Consider the following 18,138-nt stretch of genomic DNA (forward strand, 5'->3'; position numbering starts at 1 on the left):
TGGTGGGAAATCCTATACTGCAGAAACATTGCATCCTTTATGATCTATAAAGACACAACTTTTGATTTAAATTAATATGAGTTTTGTTTTGTTTCACTGTATAAACATTGTTTTTGTTTTTTTTCTGTAGTGCAGACGTGATTGAATTCCACACTTAGAGGTGGCGTTGATGAAGCTGTCACACCAAAAGATTGGCTTCATCAATTACATGTCATCCTATTCCTCTGTGTGCTATTCCTGAAGACATTTCCCATCAATAATAGGCTTTTGATTCTGCATTTACATGTTGTAAATTAATCTCCTCTGCATCATCATGTCCTGCTACTCTACTAGAACAGTTCAATTCATGGATAATCAGGAAAGCTAAGAAAGTCCAGGGGTATTTCATCTTTTTTATTTCCCTTGGGTCAAGGGAGTTGGGGCATTGAACAGTCAAAGTCGTTAATTAACACTTTAGATAAACATTTATTAGAAGTGCTCTATCGCCTTTGTTCTGTCTTAGATAACCAGTGAACTCTGCTGGTCCAATGACACTACAGCTGTAAGCCTATGACATAAATGTTAATTTTGCACATTGCTTGCCAGAATCCAATCCATGCTCACGCATAGTACAGTAGTTTGGATGGTATACATTTTACAAGATTTTTACAACACACAAATAGGTATGATTTATTTCCCCCAACACTTTTTATACAATTGTCCATTCTGTTACAGACTGTAATAAACACAATTATGCTAAGCAAAATCTACCACTCAACAAAACCGGTTAGTAATCCATTATGTAGATTTTTCCAAGGAATTTATAAAATACATTGTGATATTGTTACTCTACAATCCTTTTTCTGCAAATGCCATTATTTTTCTACTCCAGGCTGCCTCTGTAAAATTCAACTGCTATAAGAATGTGTGTGTATGTGTGTGTGTGCGTGTGCGTGTGCGTGTATGTGGTGTGTGGTGTGTGTGTGTGTGTGTGTGTGTGTGTGTGTGTGTGTGTGTGTGTGTGTGTGTGTGTGTGTATGTGTGTGCATGTGCATGTGCGTGTGTGTATGTGTCTCTTCGTGTAACTAAAAGCATGAGGGCGGGTTCATGCAAGGATACACACAGTCATCAGGAAGTGAAACAGAACAGAATGTGCTGTACTAATCTGATTGAAAAACAGCCCTGAGTGGCTGTAAGAGAAAAGAAGATGTTTTATTTCAGCATCTAAAAGAGAATACTGTGAGAGTGTGAGAGGAAGACCAACAAAAACACTCAGTTGGACCATGGATAATCATTTTGTTTTGTGATGTGAAAGACCAGTATACTAGAGAGGTGGGAGAAGAGCACACACTCTCACACAAACATGCACACTGCGACAAAAATAAAGCTGAGCAACATAATGCTATTTGTTTGTGTACGAGGCATCTGTGTTACACAACCCCGTCAGTTTAATCTCCTGCCTAATCCTTTTTAGCGTTGAACTTTTGCCCCCCCGGGGTCAGAGGGTGTGATATGAGGAACATTGATGTTGTCTGTCTGCATCCTAATTCATGCACTGTGATAGATATTGTTTCTCAACCATGGGCCAGAACTAACTACCATACCATGTTTTTGAATGAATAAAGAGAAGCCAAGTGATATAAATAGGTTAGAGAGCTGGCAGAGACTGAGGAGGATGGATGAAAAGAAAGAAAGGGATATATGTTTTATGAGAGAGCAAAGAGGGAGAGGGATGTTAGTAATTATATATTGGGTCCTACAGTTTGAAATTCACCAGAGGCTGCCAGGGATGATATAAATATATATATTTCCATGATTCCTGATTTCATATCGTAAATATTACATCTGAAACTGATACCAAACCATTTTGTTTGAACATAAGACTGATTATGTCTTGTAAGGAATACATGATCATCGCTGTGATAGACCGAAATGTGCACATTTTGTCACTCTCTTATTTTCCCTTATATCTGCACCACCTTTGACAAACAAATATAATAATGATTATGATAATACCCCTGTATTTTAGTACATGCAAACTAATAATAATAGTAGTAATGATTATAGTACATTTGATTAGCACATGAGAAAGATACTTCACATTTGAAATGTTATTTAGGGAATTTACTCTTGAAAGAGAACTGTTTATAGGCCTAGGCAGACTGGCTGATATTGATTGATCTATCGTTTATTGATTGATTGATTGATTAATTATTGAACCACGGAGTTAGCGTTATACCAGGGATGTTCTATGTTATACCAAAAAATGTAAGATAACAAACAAAATAAATAAAAAAGTATGTCCTCTGGCAGTCGTACGACACCACTCCAGTAGACGGCGATGTACCGTTTGTGGTACAGCTGACCCTTGAAATAGACGACGTTGTTCACTTCCGTGTGAACAGAACGCCAAAAACGCCATTACAAGCACGGAACGACAGCTACGCTAAGCAACGGGTTTGAAACAACTGGTAATAATATGTTTATTAATGCTAAATTGCAAATAAAAACAATTGACGGGTCTTACAGCGTAGAATTAACATTGCAGTCTGAATTCCGGTCAGTGTAGCTAGCTATACTTTGTCTTTATGTATTTTATTAGCAGGCTAATGTTAGCTAGTCACCGACGCTCCATTGCTAACCGGTTGATTAGCATAGCTGGTTTAGCTACGCAATAGTGTCAAGCTAGCGACAAAGAACTGTTCTTGTTTTAACTGGCTAACTTTTCTAACACTTTTAGACTATGTATTTATGCTATTTAAACACGTTTAGCTAAAATACCCTTTTCGGGATGTAGCCTTAAGCTAAAGAAAGTAGCTAGCTAACGTAGAACATGTGTAGATTCGATTTTTAGATTCGCTTTTATTGTCCTCCAATGTTAGGAAATTAATTTGCACATGCTCGTGTAGGATGTTCATCACCTTTCTCATTTTGTATTCCAGTGTTTGGTAAGGGTTTTTGAGACCCCTCAAGAAATCCGCATCAGCTGAAATGGGAGGTAATATAGCTGTTCATGTTATCATGAAGAAAATATTAACCACAACGAATGTTAGTCCCGGACATTTCAGAAAGTCCTTGAAGTGGGATGTCCAATTTTTCGGATGGATTTATGAGTTGTGTTATTAGGGGTGATGTATTAACGTGATTTTCTCTTCTCTCCCCATTTCTTGCCCTCGTTGCGCTCTTTCTCTCAGAACCGGCCCACCTCCGAGATTGTCCTCTTGACTGCAAGGTGTATGTTGGGAATTTGGGCAACAGTGGTAACAAGACAGAGTTGGAGAGAGCGTTTGGGTACTATGGGCCTCTGCGAAGTGTGTGGGTGGCCAGGAACCCCCCAGGCTTTGCTTTTGTAGAGTTTGAGGACCCGAGGGATGCAACTGATGCTGTCAGGGAACTGGATGGAAGGTATAATTTGATCAATAGAGTTGGTCAACATAATGTCATTTTGTGCTATTCCAATGATATCCTAGTCCACATGCTGCCCACTTATGTCATGCACTATGTGTACAGGACGCTGTGTGGCTGCAGGGTGCGCGTTGAGTTGTCCAATGGGGAGAAACGCTCGAGGAGCCGTGGTCCTCCCCCTTCTTGGAGCCGACGCCCTGGTAGGGATGACTACAGCAGCAGGCGCCGTGGTAGTCCACCCGTCAGACGCCGGTAAGACCCCTCAGCCCTAGGGCTGCATGTATTCTTCCACTTTTAACATGTCTTGTAGCAAGTGTTCATGAGTCATTTTCCCAATCAAGACCCTTACCAGACCTTCCATCCTCCTTTTCATCACTTACACTCGCTCCTCAACTTTTCTGTGTCCATTTAAGTTAAAACTGCTGGATTTGGCTGAAAGGTCAAATTTATCTTTAGGTTGGGTAGTGCAGCGATATACTAGTAACACATTTCTCACTTTTGAAAGATAGTCATAGCTGAGAATGTTCTTCACTATAAGGAAACTGGGTCCATTTCAAGGTCACAAATTTGGAGTTTCAGAGTCCCCAAGTTAGTCCTATTCAATTGTTGAGGTCTGTATGCAGCGATAGATTAGTAGCCTAATTGAGCAATTCATCATCCATCAAATTCTGAAAAGGTGGCAATTGTTTGATAATTTGATTTCTATGGATGTTAGTTTTGTTTAATTTCTCTAAGTTTGATTTTTGCCATCTGTTAATAAAAATGAACCCCGTTGCAGAGTCACCACCATGCCTCTTCTCACCACCCTCTGAGTCAGTCAACTAGTCTTCTTTCAGCATCATGTGACCGCTGACCAGCGTGCCCCAATCAGCTTGGCTGATGTCGTGTCACATGACCCAGGCATGGCCAGTCGTCAGGTTGCACCAGCCTATTGGTTCCTGAGCATGCAGTTCTCAGCCTCCTCCTCCTCCACCTACAACCTTAACCCAATCGGCAGCGGCCCACCTCACATTCCCGACCAATCAGCGTTTAAACTTTTCACATTATGAACACAACTACCTACGAGCAACAGCCCTCGGCTAATCCAAAAAAGACAGGGAAACTCTACAGCCACCCCCTCCAGCCAACCAACTTCATATCGCCAACATTTGCAACATGTGGCAAATCCTCTCTGCAAATTCTACCTCCCTCGCCATCAGTCTGGCTTCCTTGCGTCATTTCTATCTTGTCCAAACACCCCCCAAAATAGTAAGTTGTTTTTCTCCTGCTTCTTTAGTGTCATGCTTAATCAAATTTTTACAGCTGCTTGACAATATTAATTTAGCAGTTATGTAATTTGTACTTGTGTACAAATGAGTACAATTATAAGAATTTTTAATCTCCCTCCCATAGATCACAAATGCAAAGCTTTTATGCTTACTCAAAGGTGTATGGTCCAGGAACTGCTGGTTAGGTTGAACTTAGTGATTTTAGCAAATCAAAAGTTTGGCAGCAGAGATTTCTCAAATGTACAGTATGTTTGTAAGTCTGCATACTTGTACTGAAAACATTGTCTCCTCTTATTGATTGTTTCATTTGTTGATATGTGTGTTGTGTTCACAAAAAAAGTTCCCCATTCACAGTGAGTTAAAGAGCTGTAAGTCTCTGATGAGAGGTGGTTGTCGAAGCGGTGTTCTGTCATCTAGCAGGGATGCAAAGGATCCTCCTGTTCACAGAAAGGGGAAGGCTGTGTGTGGTATTGTGCTATGATGCTTCTTTAGGGATCATAAATGCCAGATTTGATAAGAATTGACAATGTATCTTCTTAAATGTTCTGTATCCTCACCCCTGCTTTTCTTACCTCATCCATGCACCAGATCTCCTAGGAGGAGGAGCTTCAGCCGCAGTCGCAGCAGGTCAGCCTAGATGCCACCTTCTGCTGTCTCAGTCTGTTTACCTTCTGCTGTCTCACTCTGTTTACCTTCTGCTGTCTCAGTCTGTTTAGCTCTTCAGTGTGGCAATAGTCACTAAATGACTTAACTGGAGACTCATCAACAAAAATGAACAGGCTCAAATCTAATTCTTGATCTCTTTTAAGCTCAATGTACATTTGTTGATCGTTTTGCTATAAAAGTCCAGTATGTAACATTGAAGCTTTCTATAAGCTTCCTAATGGCTTTAATTGGTAGGGATCAGGTAGGGGTGGGTGATATTTTCCTCACTTTTTTTCTAAGCCACATTATATGAGCCCTGTAAAGTTTATAGATGACAAAGATCGCTTTTAACCTGATAAAACCAGAGAAAGACATGGGACAAAATCTACACTTTTTATTATGCAAATAATCTTGCAAATAATTATTCTCAACAAATAAAGTGCATGATAAACTACTTAGCTTTCATAAGTGCTCCACTGCTGGGGTTGACTGCTGCACGCATTCTGGTGCTTTCATCATAGTCATAACATGGTTTATTTTGGGGTGATGGAAGAGGATAGTCGTCTTGCCTCCTTTCGCAGTCACAGGCCGACGTAGCTTGCAGACGATAGTGTCTTGGTTGAGGTTATATTTTGAATCCAAACCAGTTCCAAATTACAGACGAAGCCCCTTTCTTCTGAACAGATTCTTCATCAGCGGGCCAAATTCCACGTTTTCTCTCATTTTAAATTCTTCTCGCTTGCACGGTTAGTTCATACCCTTGGCTGACGCACATGGTTGTTGAGGGGCGTGGTGCGAGGGCGTGGGCGTGGTGCGAGGCAGCGGGATAGAGGCACGCATACAGTTCTGAACAGAATTTATCTTGTATTACAAATTATACAATAGAATTTCCAAGTTGTAATCTATAGTTTTGGGGATTAAAACAATTGTAGACCTACCGTTCGCTGATTCTGCTAATATATATTTTAAGATTTTTCCATATTATGGCACAACGTGATACCGGTATTCACTTTCATACCGGTATATTGCCCACCCCTAGGATCAGGGAATGACATCCTTTGAATTAAATATTTCATTCATAAACACTGTTTTGGTCCAGAAAAAGCACTTTCTGAAATGGTGTGTCCTACCCAACACTTGGTTTGCATACCAACATGTTACTGCCAGTGGTGCCTTAAGAGTGGATTCACAGATGTTTGGCCTTTCAGTCTCTGGTGGCTGCCTCTTCGAATCGTGCACATGTAGAGAAACAGCAGCTAATGTCCGACACTGCTAGTCCATTTCGGGGAATTATATTATTAGGGAGGATTTTTGCAACTTCCAACTGAATTTCGCAGAGATAGCAGAATTTCCTTTAAAAGAGCAAGAGTAAGTTTGTTGGAAATCTGCCACCATGGTGAAAATCAGTTCAACTATCAGGAAGCTTTTAGAAAGTTAATGATTAATGATGCACAGTTGTACCAATCTTCTTGCTTTTGGATCTTCTTTTAAAAAGGCAAAATGATTCAATGCATTCTTTATGCATGCTGTTATGAATTGTCATTCTTACTGTGATGTTAAGTCATGTTGGCAACTGTCTCTAATTGACTTTTTTTTGTTCAGGTCTGTCTCAAGAGACAGAAGAAGAGATAGGTCTATCTCCAGAGAAAGGAACCATAAACCCTCAAGATCCTTCTCAAGGTCCCGGAGGTGGGTCTTTTGTTTGTTTGTGTGTGTGAGTGATGGTGGACTCCTGCATGTCTTTCTATGGACTTTCTGTGTAGCTGTACTGGAGTTCTGCACAAAGTCTGTGAAATTCATTTCCTGTGTCTCACAGAACTTTTCTTATTTCCACAGCCGCTCCAGGTCTGCTGAGAGAAAGTGAAGTGTCTGAAGTTAAACTCATACCAAACTGGAGGACGTCCCTAGTATAGAATCAGGTTATGGATGAGTGTGAGTTTCATTTTTAAAGGATTCAATGATTCATCTTTTTAGATTTTTTCTCCCTCTTTTTGAGATGAGGCAGCCATTATCTGTTCATCTCTGAAGCTTTTCTGTAATTGCAAACTGTATGATTCACTAAAGACTGTCTTATTTCTCCATACGAGTCCCATTTCCTTGTGTAAGCCTACTACACCTTACTTAAATGTCCAATGGGGAAGGGGTGGATATGGAATATTGTTGCTTCGGCGCTATTGACTTATCAACCCCTCCAATTGGTATAAGTATGGGAAGTGAATACTGTCACCCATTGCATGTTGAATGATTTGCATTTAATGTTGGCATAACTCAACTTCGTATGTATTGTTGTTGTTTTTTTTCTGTTAAACTGTTTGAATTAAAACTTTGGTAACCTGTGTTCTTGGTAGTGCTGTATAACTTCTGAATTACTGTTTTGAATTACTTTTTACCTTCATTTTACCAGGTTAGTCACATTGAGATTTAAGATCCCTTTGGCAAGATATACCTTTTGTTTTTTTACTTTTGATTGTGACAAGCTGAATGTTACTTTTTTAAAAGAGACATACAAGAGTTGAAATGCTAACTTGGAAGCTTTATTGGTCATTAAAATGTGCATAAGATGGACCTTTCTCTCTCTGGCTTTGAGTGCGTCACCCATGTTTTAACCTCTACAAAAAGTTTCTATTGAAAGTTTGATCAATTGACTCCATATTAATCTACATGCGAATATACACTGATTCTATTTAGCTAGGCCTATTTAGATTGAAATACTCTGGACCACTTAATCCCCTCAACTTGAAGAATTAAACCACCACCACAGCTAATTAATATTTACACATTATTTTAGTACTAGTTCAGCAGAAGTACCACAGAAATAGTTTTTGTCCTCAGGACCATAATAAATACTGTGCAGTATGATGTTAGGCTTTCTCATTTGTCCTATTAATTGTATAATAAATATCCAGTAGTTTAACCTCATGACTGTATTACCAATGTTTTCACAAACATTTGAAGCAAGTAAAGGGCAAAAGGCCTGTATTTCTATATTATGTGGACAGTGACAGTCCTCCAGAAGCTATGTTGTGTCAATAAATAGATAAGCTGGTAGATAGTCTAAGATGATCTGGCACACAGAGTTTAGCTGACTACCGGAAGGATGTTCATGCGGTACAGTTTACTGAATGTCGACAGAATGGTACACGTAGATCACACAGGAAGTCATCAGTTGTGGTTGCAAAAGAAGGAACTTCTACAATACAAAAATTAAGCGAGACATGCTTTGACCAGGGTCAGCATCATACAGGGTATTTGAAATTCAAGGATTTCCTGTGCATCTGAGTGGTCGTCGCAACTGGGTGAGTGAAGTATTATGATGCTGTTTCCCTAGTTAATACAATTTGTTGGAGAGGGAGTGTGGCTTTACTTGGCCATCATATCAAGGGTTTTGCACTCAGATAATGATACATTCTTATAACTAATTTCATTATGTATAGTATTCATGTTGTATAGTATAACAGTAAAGGTAACATTACAGCATTTGATGGCCGCGCAACATGACTCTAGTCATGAATTACTTTCACTCATACACATTCATCATAGTTGTTGACGGCTATGTTTTTAGTGCATGATGAGTCACAGAGCAGGAAATGAGAATGAGGTGCTTAAAATGTCTTTGTTGCATGGTGCGGGTTAGGGTTTAGAATTGTCTAGTTATGTGCACTTACAACCAAAGTCTGGTTCTATCAAACCATGGTTCTATCACTTCTATTTAATTCATTTACATTTTCTCAGTACATTTTATGCAAATGGTTTCTCAAATGATATTCCTTCTCATCCCAGCTGAGTTCAGTAGTTCTCAATCTGTACTATCTGTTATGATATAGGAGTGACTCTGAAGAACCATGTCTGATAAGAAGTCAAGAAAATCTAGAATTGGTTCATCACGACGGCTGATGAGGAATCAAAATGAAATGAAGTCTGAGAAAGATGATGGGTCTCAAATGTGGCTTGATAATAGGACAGGGGTTGAAGTTAGGGCTGATTCAGACACAGTGATCCTCGAAACGGACCCTAACTCATCAGATAATTCATCCCCAATAACACAATACATGGAGGAGGAAAGTCATTCTACTTTTGATCTTTCTGAATCACAGCCATCTCAATCTGGAAACCCACATCTGTTAGACTCTGACACCACAGGGAAGAAAAGAAAACTCGGGTCTCGCAGGAATAAAGACAGGCAAGGAGGGAGAGAGGTGAGAGCAAAACAAGTGCATAAAACTGCAGAGGAAATAGGTGAGGATACTGCATCTAGTGAAGCTCTGTTTAGTAATAGCAGTGAATTGCTTCAAGATACTGCTGGAACAATATCAATCCCCCGTCAGTCACAGGACTTTGTAGGGCAAGATGTTTTATATTCTGTGGAACAGGAGGAAAATAAACCCACACATCTTGCAGATATTGGGGATGAAACAACAATTGGAAGTGGGTCCATTGATACAAATACACCAAGTGACAAAAAGACACACAAATATACTTCTGTATCTGATAGCAGTGTAAGCAAATCTACAGACTTGGAAAGACTGCCTGAGCAAAGTGAATTCACCAGCCCCCTTTCTCAGTCACCCTCTTCACAAAGTTTTCAGTTTCATCATGATAGTGCTCTCACAGGCTCCAACACCACAGGAAGGAGAAAGAAGATGGGGTCTACTCGTAGGAATCTTACAGACAGACAAGGAGAACAAAAGGGAGAAGTAGTGGATAAGGATATTCAAGAGGAGCAGGCAGAGTTGTCAACAGAAGGTATCATCCAAGAGGAGTCTAAGTTAGAAATGTTAACACCTTTAAAGGAAGGGGAGAAAGAGGAAGAGAGGCGAGCAAGTGAACATGACACGACTGCATCCTCCACATTTGACACCTCTATGTATACATCCATTATTTCAGATCAATCATTCAAATTTGAGACTTCCACCATGACAGAGGAGGATTTTGAATCATGCAATAACACATTGATCCCCGAAAGCGGAGAAGAGGCTATAGATGATGAAAGAACGGAGCTAGACAGGGAATCAGGAGTGTTTCTGAACAAATCAACTCGAATAATCTTTGAAAAAATTGATGAATTCCATGATGCCTTTCACTTTCAGAGTGAAGAAGCTAGGGATCATGCCACACATGATACATCTCAGTTGATTGAGAACAGGCAATTATGCCTTGATACATCTAATTCATTACTGTTTTCAGAGCACTGTTCGCAACCCTCAGTGAGTGAGCTGCCAGAAAGTAGAGGGATCACAGAGGAAGAGGGGAATCAGGGCACTTATGGAAAAACATATGATGAGGAAAAACCTGACCATTCAATGGCAGAGGAAAGCCCAGGAGATGGGGCTTTTGACAACATGTATAATGTGATAGGCAGTGGCAGCGAGAAGGTTGAAGAGATAGTAGAGCAGAAGTTTGAGTACTCCATCAATACAAATATGTCCCCAGGTGGAGCAGCGAGCACCATGGACATTCAAGGCCCTGAATACAGTGTCTGGAGTGAACCTACTGGACTTCAATCTGACGACCATGACCAATTGAATAGCACACATGAGGAAACACAGACAGAGAGTAAACAAACTGAGAATATTGAATTGTTTCAACACACTGGTGATGAGTGTACACATCCATCAGAGGACATTTTGAGCCACAGAGTGACTAAGCAAGACTTTTATGACCCAACAGGAAACAGAGAAATGCAACCCACTGATGTTGACACTCATGGCACACAGAGTGATGCAAAAGTAGAGTTTGATTATCCCAGCCATGATCTGAAAGGTTATGAGGATTTTGAAGCCAGAGAGCTGTTCCAATTAGAGGGGAAGTTACACCTTGAGATGGGTGATGATGGTCATACTTTAAATGAGCAAAATTATTTACCCACTGATGTCACAGAGGATAGCCCTACTGGACAAGACAACCAGGAAGCATTGAACCAAATAGATGACAAGGAAAACATTAGAATAAAACAGGAACCAAATGAAGCAAGTAATAATGAGACACAAGAAGCAAGAGAAGAAGAGACAGCATGGGAGCAGGTTTATGGGGATGAAGAGAAAGGAAGTGATAAGGAGGAAATACTCAAAGACTTGGTATCACAGGAGGTGGAAAAACTACCTGGCCAAAGAGAGGGTATTCATTTGTCTTTACCAACTCCTCCATTAGATATGTCTTTGTGTCATACAGAAAGTGCTCACATAGAATCCAATACCGCAGGGAAGCGGAGAAAGATGGGGTCTACTCGCAGGAATCCTAGAGGTAGACAAGAGGAGAAAAGCAGAGAAGAGAGTCAAAAGGAAGAACATGGAGACACTGAACAGAGTGAAGACGTTATTATGGGAAAAGAGGAAGTAGTTGGTGAAGAAGAGAAGCTGGAAAAGAAGATGGAGCTCAAGGATTGTGCAGATTCACTTACTGAAGGAGACAGGGATTTCCAAGTTAGAGAGCCGTACCAATCAGAGAGCAAGTTACCCTCTGAAGAGGATGATGATCATCCTGTAAATGAGCAAAATGTGCTATACCCTGATGAAAAGGAGAATATTAACCCTACTGGGCCTGGTAATCAGGAGAAATTGGACAAAGGGCCAGATGATGAACCAAATATGATGCCTTGTGCTCTTGAAGACATGAGTGGAGTACAAAGTAATGAGACACATGAAGCAGAAGATGAAGAAGAAAGAAAATTGGAAAAAGTTTATGGAAATGAAGAGAAAGGAAATAAGGAGGAATACACAATAGAGAATAAGACAAATGATAAGGAAATAGAGGGCTCAATGAATAGCCACAGTGTTTTTGAAAAGTTTGAAGATCCAGCAGAGGAGGAGCACACAGCTCTTCCTGTCACAGAAAATAGGGATGTTCTTTCAGAATTATCTGATGCACATAAGTGTTCTCTTGAGGAGGATATTCCTTGTCACCTTACACAAACCGGGGTATTGTCTTTCACTGACCTTCCTGCTGTTCACACATCAGAGGAAAGCAGAAGTTCTGATTCTCATGTATCTAATACCCTTTTTAGTCAACCAGAGGAAGTGAAAAAATTACCTGAGCAAAGTGAAGATTCCACCTCCTTTTTACAATCACCCCCTTCGGACAGCTCTTTGTGTCATACAGAAAGTGCTCACATAGAATCCAATACCGCAGGGAAGCGGAGAAAGATGGGGTCTACTCGCAGGAATCCTAGAGGTAGACAAGAGGAGAAAAGCAGAGAAGAGAGTCAAAAGGAAGAACATGGAGACACTGAACAGAGTGAAGATGTTATTATGGGAAAAGAGGAAGTAGTTGGTGAAGAAGAGAAGCTGGAGAAGAAGATGGAGCTCAAGGATTGTGCAGATTCACTTACTGAAGGAGACAGGGATTTCCAAGTTAGAGAGCCGTACCAATCAGAGAGCAAGTTACCCTCTGAAGAGGATGATGATCATCCTGTAAATGAGCAAAATGTGCTATACCCTGATGAAAAGGAGAATATTAACCCTACTGGGCCTGGTAATCAGGAGAAATTGGACAAAGGGCCAGATGATGAACCAAATATGATGCCTTGTGCTCTTGAAGACATGAGTGGAGTACAAAGTAATGAGACACATGAAGCAGAAGATGAAGAAGAAAGAAAATTGGAAAAAGTTTATGGAAATGAAGAGAAAGGAAATAAGGAGGAATACACAATAGAGAATAGGACAAATGATAAGGAAATAGAGGGCTCAATGAATAGCCACAGTGTTTTTGAAAAGTTTGAAGATCCAGCAGAGGTGGAGCACACAGCTCTTCCTGTCAAAGAAAATAGGGATGTTCTTTCAGAATTATCTGATGCACATAAGTGTTCTCTTGAGGAGGATATTCCTTGTCACCTTACACAAACCGGGGTATTGTCTTTCACTGACCTTCCTGCTGTTCACACATCAGAGGAAAGCAGAAGTTCTGATTCTCATGTATCTAATACCCTTTTTAGTCAACCAGAGGAAGTGAAAAAATTACCTGAGCAAAGTGAAGATTCCACTTCGGACAGCTCTTTGTGTCATACAGAAAGTGCTCACATAGAATCCAATACCATAGGGAAGAGGAGAAAGATGGGGTCTACTCGCATGAATCCTAGAGGTAGACATGGAGAGAAAATGACAGAGGAGAAACTAGAAGAAATGGAAAATGTAAAGGTGGTGATAACAGAAAGGCATGTATTAGGAACAGTGGAAAGATCTGCCATTGAGAAGACTGAGTTGCAAATGTTATTGAAACCTGAGCATGGAGCCAATGATGAAGAGAAGAGAGAAGAAGAAAGAAAAGACAGGGATGTCCCCATTGAGCCCATCTCCTTTGACAGCAGCCTCTATTCATTTAATATATCAGATCAATTCCATGGACAGGAGAGAAGCATAAGTGGTACTGAATTGGGCGATATAGAAACTGAGAGTTACAGTGACTCAAACATGGCACTCTCGGCTGAACCAATGGAACTCGCCACAGGAGGACTAGGCCAATCAGGGGACACTTTACTCAGTGAGGAATTTGGTGATCATGTACTCCATGTAAATCAATCAGAAATTAGTGGCAGCAGCCAACTAATGTATGAACCTGCACCTGAGTCTTGCCAGTCAGATGAGACTCTAAGCACTGATCCTTCTTTCTCTCAAAGTCATCCATACCAAATTCCAGACTTGGAAAGTTCCAACCCCTCTCTTAGTCCACTCTCAATACCCAGTTCTCAGGGCAATGGGGACAATTTAAGCACATACTCTAATACCACAGGAAGGCGAAGGAAGATGGGGTCTACTCGCAGAAATCCTAGAAGTACAGGAAGAGAGGAAAAGAGGACAGAGGAGGGACATGTACAAGAAGAGGAGGGCAAAGAGATGGTAAAATATATTGCTGAGGTCTTGGAAGCAGTGGAAGGATTTCACATAGAAAATACAGAGTGTGAAATGTTGGAGTCTATGGATAGAGCCAGTAATGAGAGCCATGGAAGAGAAGAGAGAGAAGATGAAAATGCAACAAATGACAGTATAATCTGTTCATTCAGTACATCAAATCAATCCCTGCAAGATAGATGTGTCATAGATGGAGCATTGGACGGTAGAAGAAGTGAGAGCCAAATGACAAACTTAGAATCTAACCCCACAGGGAGGAGGAGAAAAATGGAGTCCACTCACAGGAATCCCAGAGGTAGACAAGGAGAGGATAGGACTGAAGTGAGACAAGAGGAAAACACAGAAGATTCAGAGATGATTGTAAGAGATGAGGAAGAGGCTATGATAGCAGTGAGTAAATTAGGCATAGACAAGACTGAGTTTGTAGAGCCTACAGAACTGTTCACTGAGAATGAGAGAGAAATGGCATCCCACAAATCTGGTGATGTGGCTTGTATAGATATTCATATGTCTGCTGATCAACTTGCCCACACAGCAGTCGAAGAGCATCAGTTTGAACCAAGTGATAGCTCTGAATCATTCCATTCTCAATGTTCCCAATTGCATGCGGATAATATGGCACAGAATACAGAATCCAAAGCTACAGGGAAGAGAAGAAAGATGGGGTCTAATCGCAGAACTGTAAAAGAACTCCATAGAGAGATAGAGAGACCAGAGACAAAAGTTGACAAGAGTAAAATAGTAGAAAATGTGGTGAGTGACCAGGGAGGAAAAACTGAAGAATGTGCCCCTTTAGAGAATTTCTCTATTCCAAACATGGAGTTGTTCATGGACCAACCAAACTTAATATTAGGTCAAGATGAAGGTTTCACATCTAAAGAGAGTGTTGAAAATCAACAAGGAAGAAGGAAGAAAATGAGTTCCAGACGTGATGGCCAAGGTTGTGTTGGAAAAAGGGAGACTGACCCATCAGAAGTCAGAGATGAAGCAGATTTTCTTTCTAGAACCACCCAAGAACATGAGGCTGGACTTATAGGCCTAGAGAAACAAATGGAGGAGAGAAGCACAAAAAAGGAGAGGACACACATAGAGGTACTGTGAGACTCATTACAAACAACCTAATTCATTCTCTTAACTTTCTCTCCGGCCAAGGGTGATATCTCATAGCAATGTATAAAAAAGCCTCTTCCAACATTATATTGTGTTTATAAACGTCTTGTTTATTGATTACATAAATTGACATATTTGTTTAATTGGCAACATAAAGAATTGCAAGAGCTGCAAAGATGAAATACACCAGAAAGGGGAACTTGCTGTCTTAAATTAAATGTGGTGTTTTTATGAGATGTCAGCCATGGGAAAGAGGAACTATGGGAAAGAGGAATATCTCAATATCTTCCCCTCGCCGCTTTGATACGGCCATATCTTTTCAAGCATCTTATCTGTTATTTTGCTTCTTTTTAAAAAAAATATAATTTGGATGAATAGGGTATTGGCATCACAACAATATTACGCAATTAATGTTAAAAAGTTTAGCTACAGAATTAGCAGAGAACAAGCAATTATCCATACTTTACCTTTGTGAAACTGCCCTGCCCTGCTCTTTGTGAGAGATTGCATTTTGCATTTGTCTTAGGTTGTTACCTTGGAAGGTGACAATAGACCCACATCCCATGACGCTTCAGTGCTTGGAAAAGACTTTGCTGCAGACCCTGCTGGGTAAGGCTGACATATGTACAAATTATACCCATGTCACATCTCCATTATTAATCACTTCCGAGAATGAATGTATTGTTCATGAATTGCCATAATAATATCATGATGGCTTGTATTGTGAACACCTGCTGACTGTCTCTTCAACAGTCAGAGACCGTCTGAACCAGTGGCTCCAACACCAGACCCAGGCACTGGGGGGCAGAGGAGGCCTGCTGAGCAGGTGGAGAAGAGCTTGGTCACAAGAGACAGGAGACAGCAACTAGGTAATGTATATCCCTAACTACTCAACCCTAGATGATCTTTTTAATAGTATATCACTATCCAGAGGATACAGTGGAGGGGATGGTCACATGTGCCTGTGCACTCTGTCCCCCACATACTGTATGACTACAGTGAGAGAAGAAGAGGGGGGTAATCAAGTTTGGCTTTGAGTAACAAGAGCAGGCAAGATATTTTTGGTAATAGAGAGAAGAGAGGAGGATATAGACGAGGAGGATGAAGGAAACATAAACAGTATACAGACTCACACAGGTTTAGAGACAGGAGGGAAGTGAGCAGGAATCCAAACATAAGGAAAACATTTAGTAGCCTTCAACTGCAGTTGACCTGTCTTTTCCCTCTACCCTGCAGGTTCTAGAAGCCCTGTCCGTGGGCCAAACATGTACAATGTGATGATGGTTGGAAATAGCAATGTGGGCAAGACCTCCTTCATAAAACGGTACCAGAGTGGCGAGTTTTGTTTGGACCACTGTGCTACCATTGGTGAGTATAGTGCTGTCTGTCTTCACACACCATCACATCTGTTACTCAGTTTTCTAACGCTCAGTATTATGACTGTACTTGTGTTTCCCACTCTGGTTACATGTTTGTGTGTACATGTGTTGGGCAGGTATTGATACCTTTGTACAGTGTGTGACAGTGGATGGAAGACCAGTGACTCTACAGTTATGGGACACTGCAGGTCAGGAAAGGTGAGTCTTGAGTCTTTCTGTTTATGTGGTCTTCATGACTGTATGCTGTGTGTTCATTGTCTGTTACAGCACAAAGCAGAATATTCCTGGTTCACTCAGTTGTTTTTATCCTGTATAAATTTCATTATGCATCATAATATCATACGCTTTTCCTCTGTCCTGATTTGAACACAGCACAGTATATCTAATAGTTACTCCTCCCAAGGTATCACAGCATCACCAGACAAGTATTCCACAAAGCACAGGCGTTCCTGCTGATGTATGACATCACTTCCTCTCAGAGCTTCTGTGATGTCCGCTACTGGGTCACCTGTATTCAGGTAGAGTGCATTCAACCAAGGAGTTACAATGAGTTATAATAACAAACAGTTGTTTGCAGGGTTCATCGATACAGCATACCATTTTTTATCTCATAGATACTTATACTATCTGAATTTATTGTATCTCAAGTACAATCTAAAGCCTTTGTATTTTGTAGGAAGGGACCACAGATGATGTGGTCGTTGTACTACTTGGGAACAAGAGTGATTGTACCAATCGACAGGTACAGTTTCATGAAGGGGAGAACCTTGCAAAGGTATGTTTATGTTAAAATTAATGTAACCTGTATCTAGTTAGGTAGGTCATCAAGAACAGTATCAACCTGGTAACATTAACGATCATGTTGTGAGCATCTGGGCTGCATGATTTGAAAATTATGTGGGTTGTGGTGGTCCAATGATTACAAAATGTTTATTGTTCAATCTTGTAGCAAGTTGAAATTGAAACGTCATGCTATAGTAAGATTCAAATAGTTGTTTGTCACATATACATTGTTACTGACATTTGTCATCTTATAGGAGTACAACATTCACTTCATGGAATGTAGTGCTGTCACAGGTGACAATGTGTCTCAGTCAATGGAAATGCTGGCAAGGTAAGACTTAAAGCAGGGTCCTCCACTCTCTTTATGGTGTGTGAACTTCACCTTTAAAATTTTACTTGTCTTGTCATTCTGTATCCAGTGGCTGTGGTGATTCAACCATTGTTTTTGGTGCTTTCAGGATGCTGAAGCAGAAGGTAGAGGAGATAGAAGAGGGAAGTTTGATGTTGCAAAAAGAGCCCCCACAGAAGAAATCATCAGGGTGTTGCTAATCAAGATACATCCCAGTCTCTTTTTACTTCATGTCACCTTGTGTTTGTTTTTTTATTCAAAATGTTCAATATGTAATACTTGTAGCTTATCCAAAGCATGTAGTCATTACCATTTCATTTTCATTTTCCTTATGTATCAGATTTTTTATTTAAATGTGCATGTGAAAACATCCAGATGCT

General features: G+C 40.4%; 2 protein-coding genes across 3 annotated transcripts; both read left to right on the forward strand.

The window, feature by feature from the left end:
- Nucleotides 1–2,378: 2,378 nt before the first annotated feature.
- srsf3a (serine and arginine rich splicing factor 3a) lies at nucleotides 2,379–7,862 on the forward strand. The gene is made up of 7 exons (XM_083668815.1): nucleotides 2,379–2,450; nucleotides 2,922–2,977; nucleotides 3,174–3,384; nucleotides 3,490–3,636; nucleotides 5,241–5,279; nucleotides 6,900–6,986; nucleotides 7,134–7,862. The coding sequence occupies exons 2-7, from the start codon at nucleotides 2,971–2,973 to the stop codon at nucleotides 7,159–7,161; spliced, it is 519 nt and encodes a 172-aa protein (XP_083524941.1). The 5' UTR covers nucleotides 2,379–2,450; nucleotides 2,922–2,970; the 3' UTR covers nucleotides 7,162–7,862.
- A 599-nt stretch (nucleotides 7,863–8,461) lies between these two features.
- On the forward strand, nucleotides 8,462–18,004 carry rab44 (RAB44, member RAS oncogene family). 2 transcript variants are annotated; one of them, XM_083668791.1, is made up of 11 exons: nucleotides 8,462–8,593; nucleotides 9,122–11,629; nucleotides 12,489–15,229; nucleotides 15,774–15,856; nucleotides 16,001–16,116; nucleotides 16,484–16,615; nucleotides 16,743–16,824; nucleotides 17,030–17,144; nucleotides 17,303–17,401; nucleotides 17,664–17,740; nucleotides 17,868–18,004. In XM_083668791.1, exons 3-11 carry the CDS (start codon nucleotides 12,542–12,544, stop codon nucleotides 17,956–17,958), a joined length of 3,483 nt encoding a protein of 1,160 aa, XP_083524917.1. In that variant the 5' UTR covers nucleotides 8,462–8,593; nucleotides 9,122–11,629; nucleotides 12,489–12,541; the 3' UTR covers nucleotides 17,959–18,004. The 2 variants fall into 2 exon arrangements, with proteins under 2 accessions (XP_083524917.1, XP_083524916.1); XM_083668790.1 differs by having other exon boundaries at nucleotides 9,122–15,229.
- Nucleotides 18,005–18,138: the final 134 nt, after the last annotated feature.

This window comes from Argentina silus (genome assembly GCF_951799395.1).
Source record: "Argentina silus genome assembly, chromosome: 4".
In the NCBI taxonomy this organism is placed as follows: domain Eukaryota; kingdom Metazoa; phylum Chordata; class Actinopteri; order Argentiniformes; family Argentinidae; genus Argentina; species Argentina silus.

Bases quoted from the DNA above. Each gene is read 5' to 3' on its own strand.
- srsf3a (XM_083668815.1), top strand. The intron at 3,385-3,489 runs GTATAATTTGAT...CTATGTGTACAG, and splicing joins GTCAGGGAACTGGATGGAAG to GACGCTGTGTGGCTGCAGGG. The intron at 3,637-5,240 runs GTAAGACCCCTC...TCCATGCACCAG, and splicing joins AGTCCACCCGTCAGACGCCG to ATCTCCTAGGAGGAGGAGCT.
- rab44 (XM_083668790.1), top strand. From the start codon at position 9,140: ATGTCTGATAAGAAGTCAAGAAAATCTAGAATTGGTTCATCACGACGG. The intron at 15,857-16,000 runs GTAAGGCTGACA...TCTCTTCAACAG, and splicing joins TTTGCTGCAGACCCTGCTGG to TCAGAGACCGTCTGAACCAG. The intron at 17,741-17,867 runs GTAAGACTTAAA...TGGTGCTTTCAG, and splicing joins TCAATGGAAATGCTGGCAAG to GATGCTGAAGCAGAAGGTAG.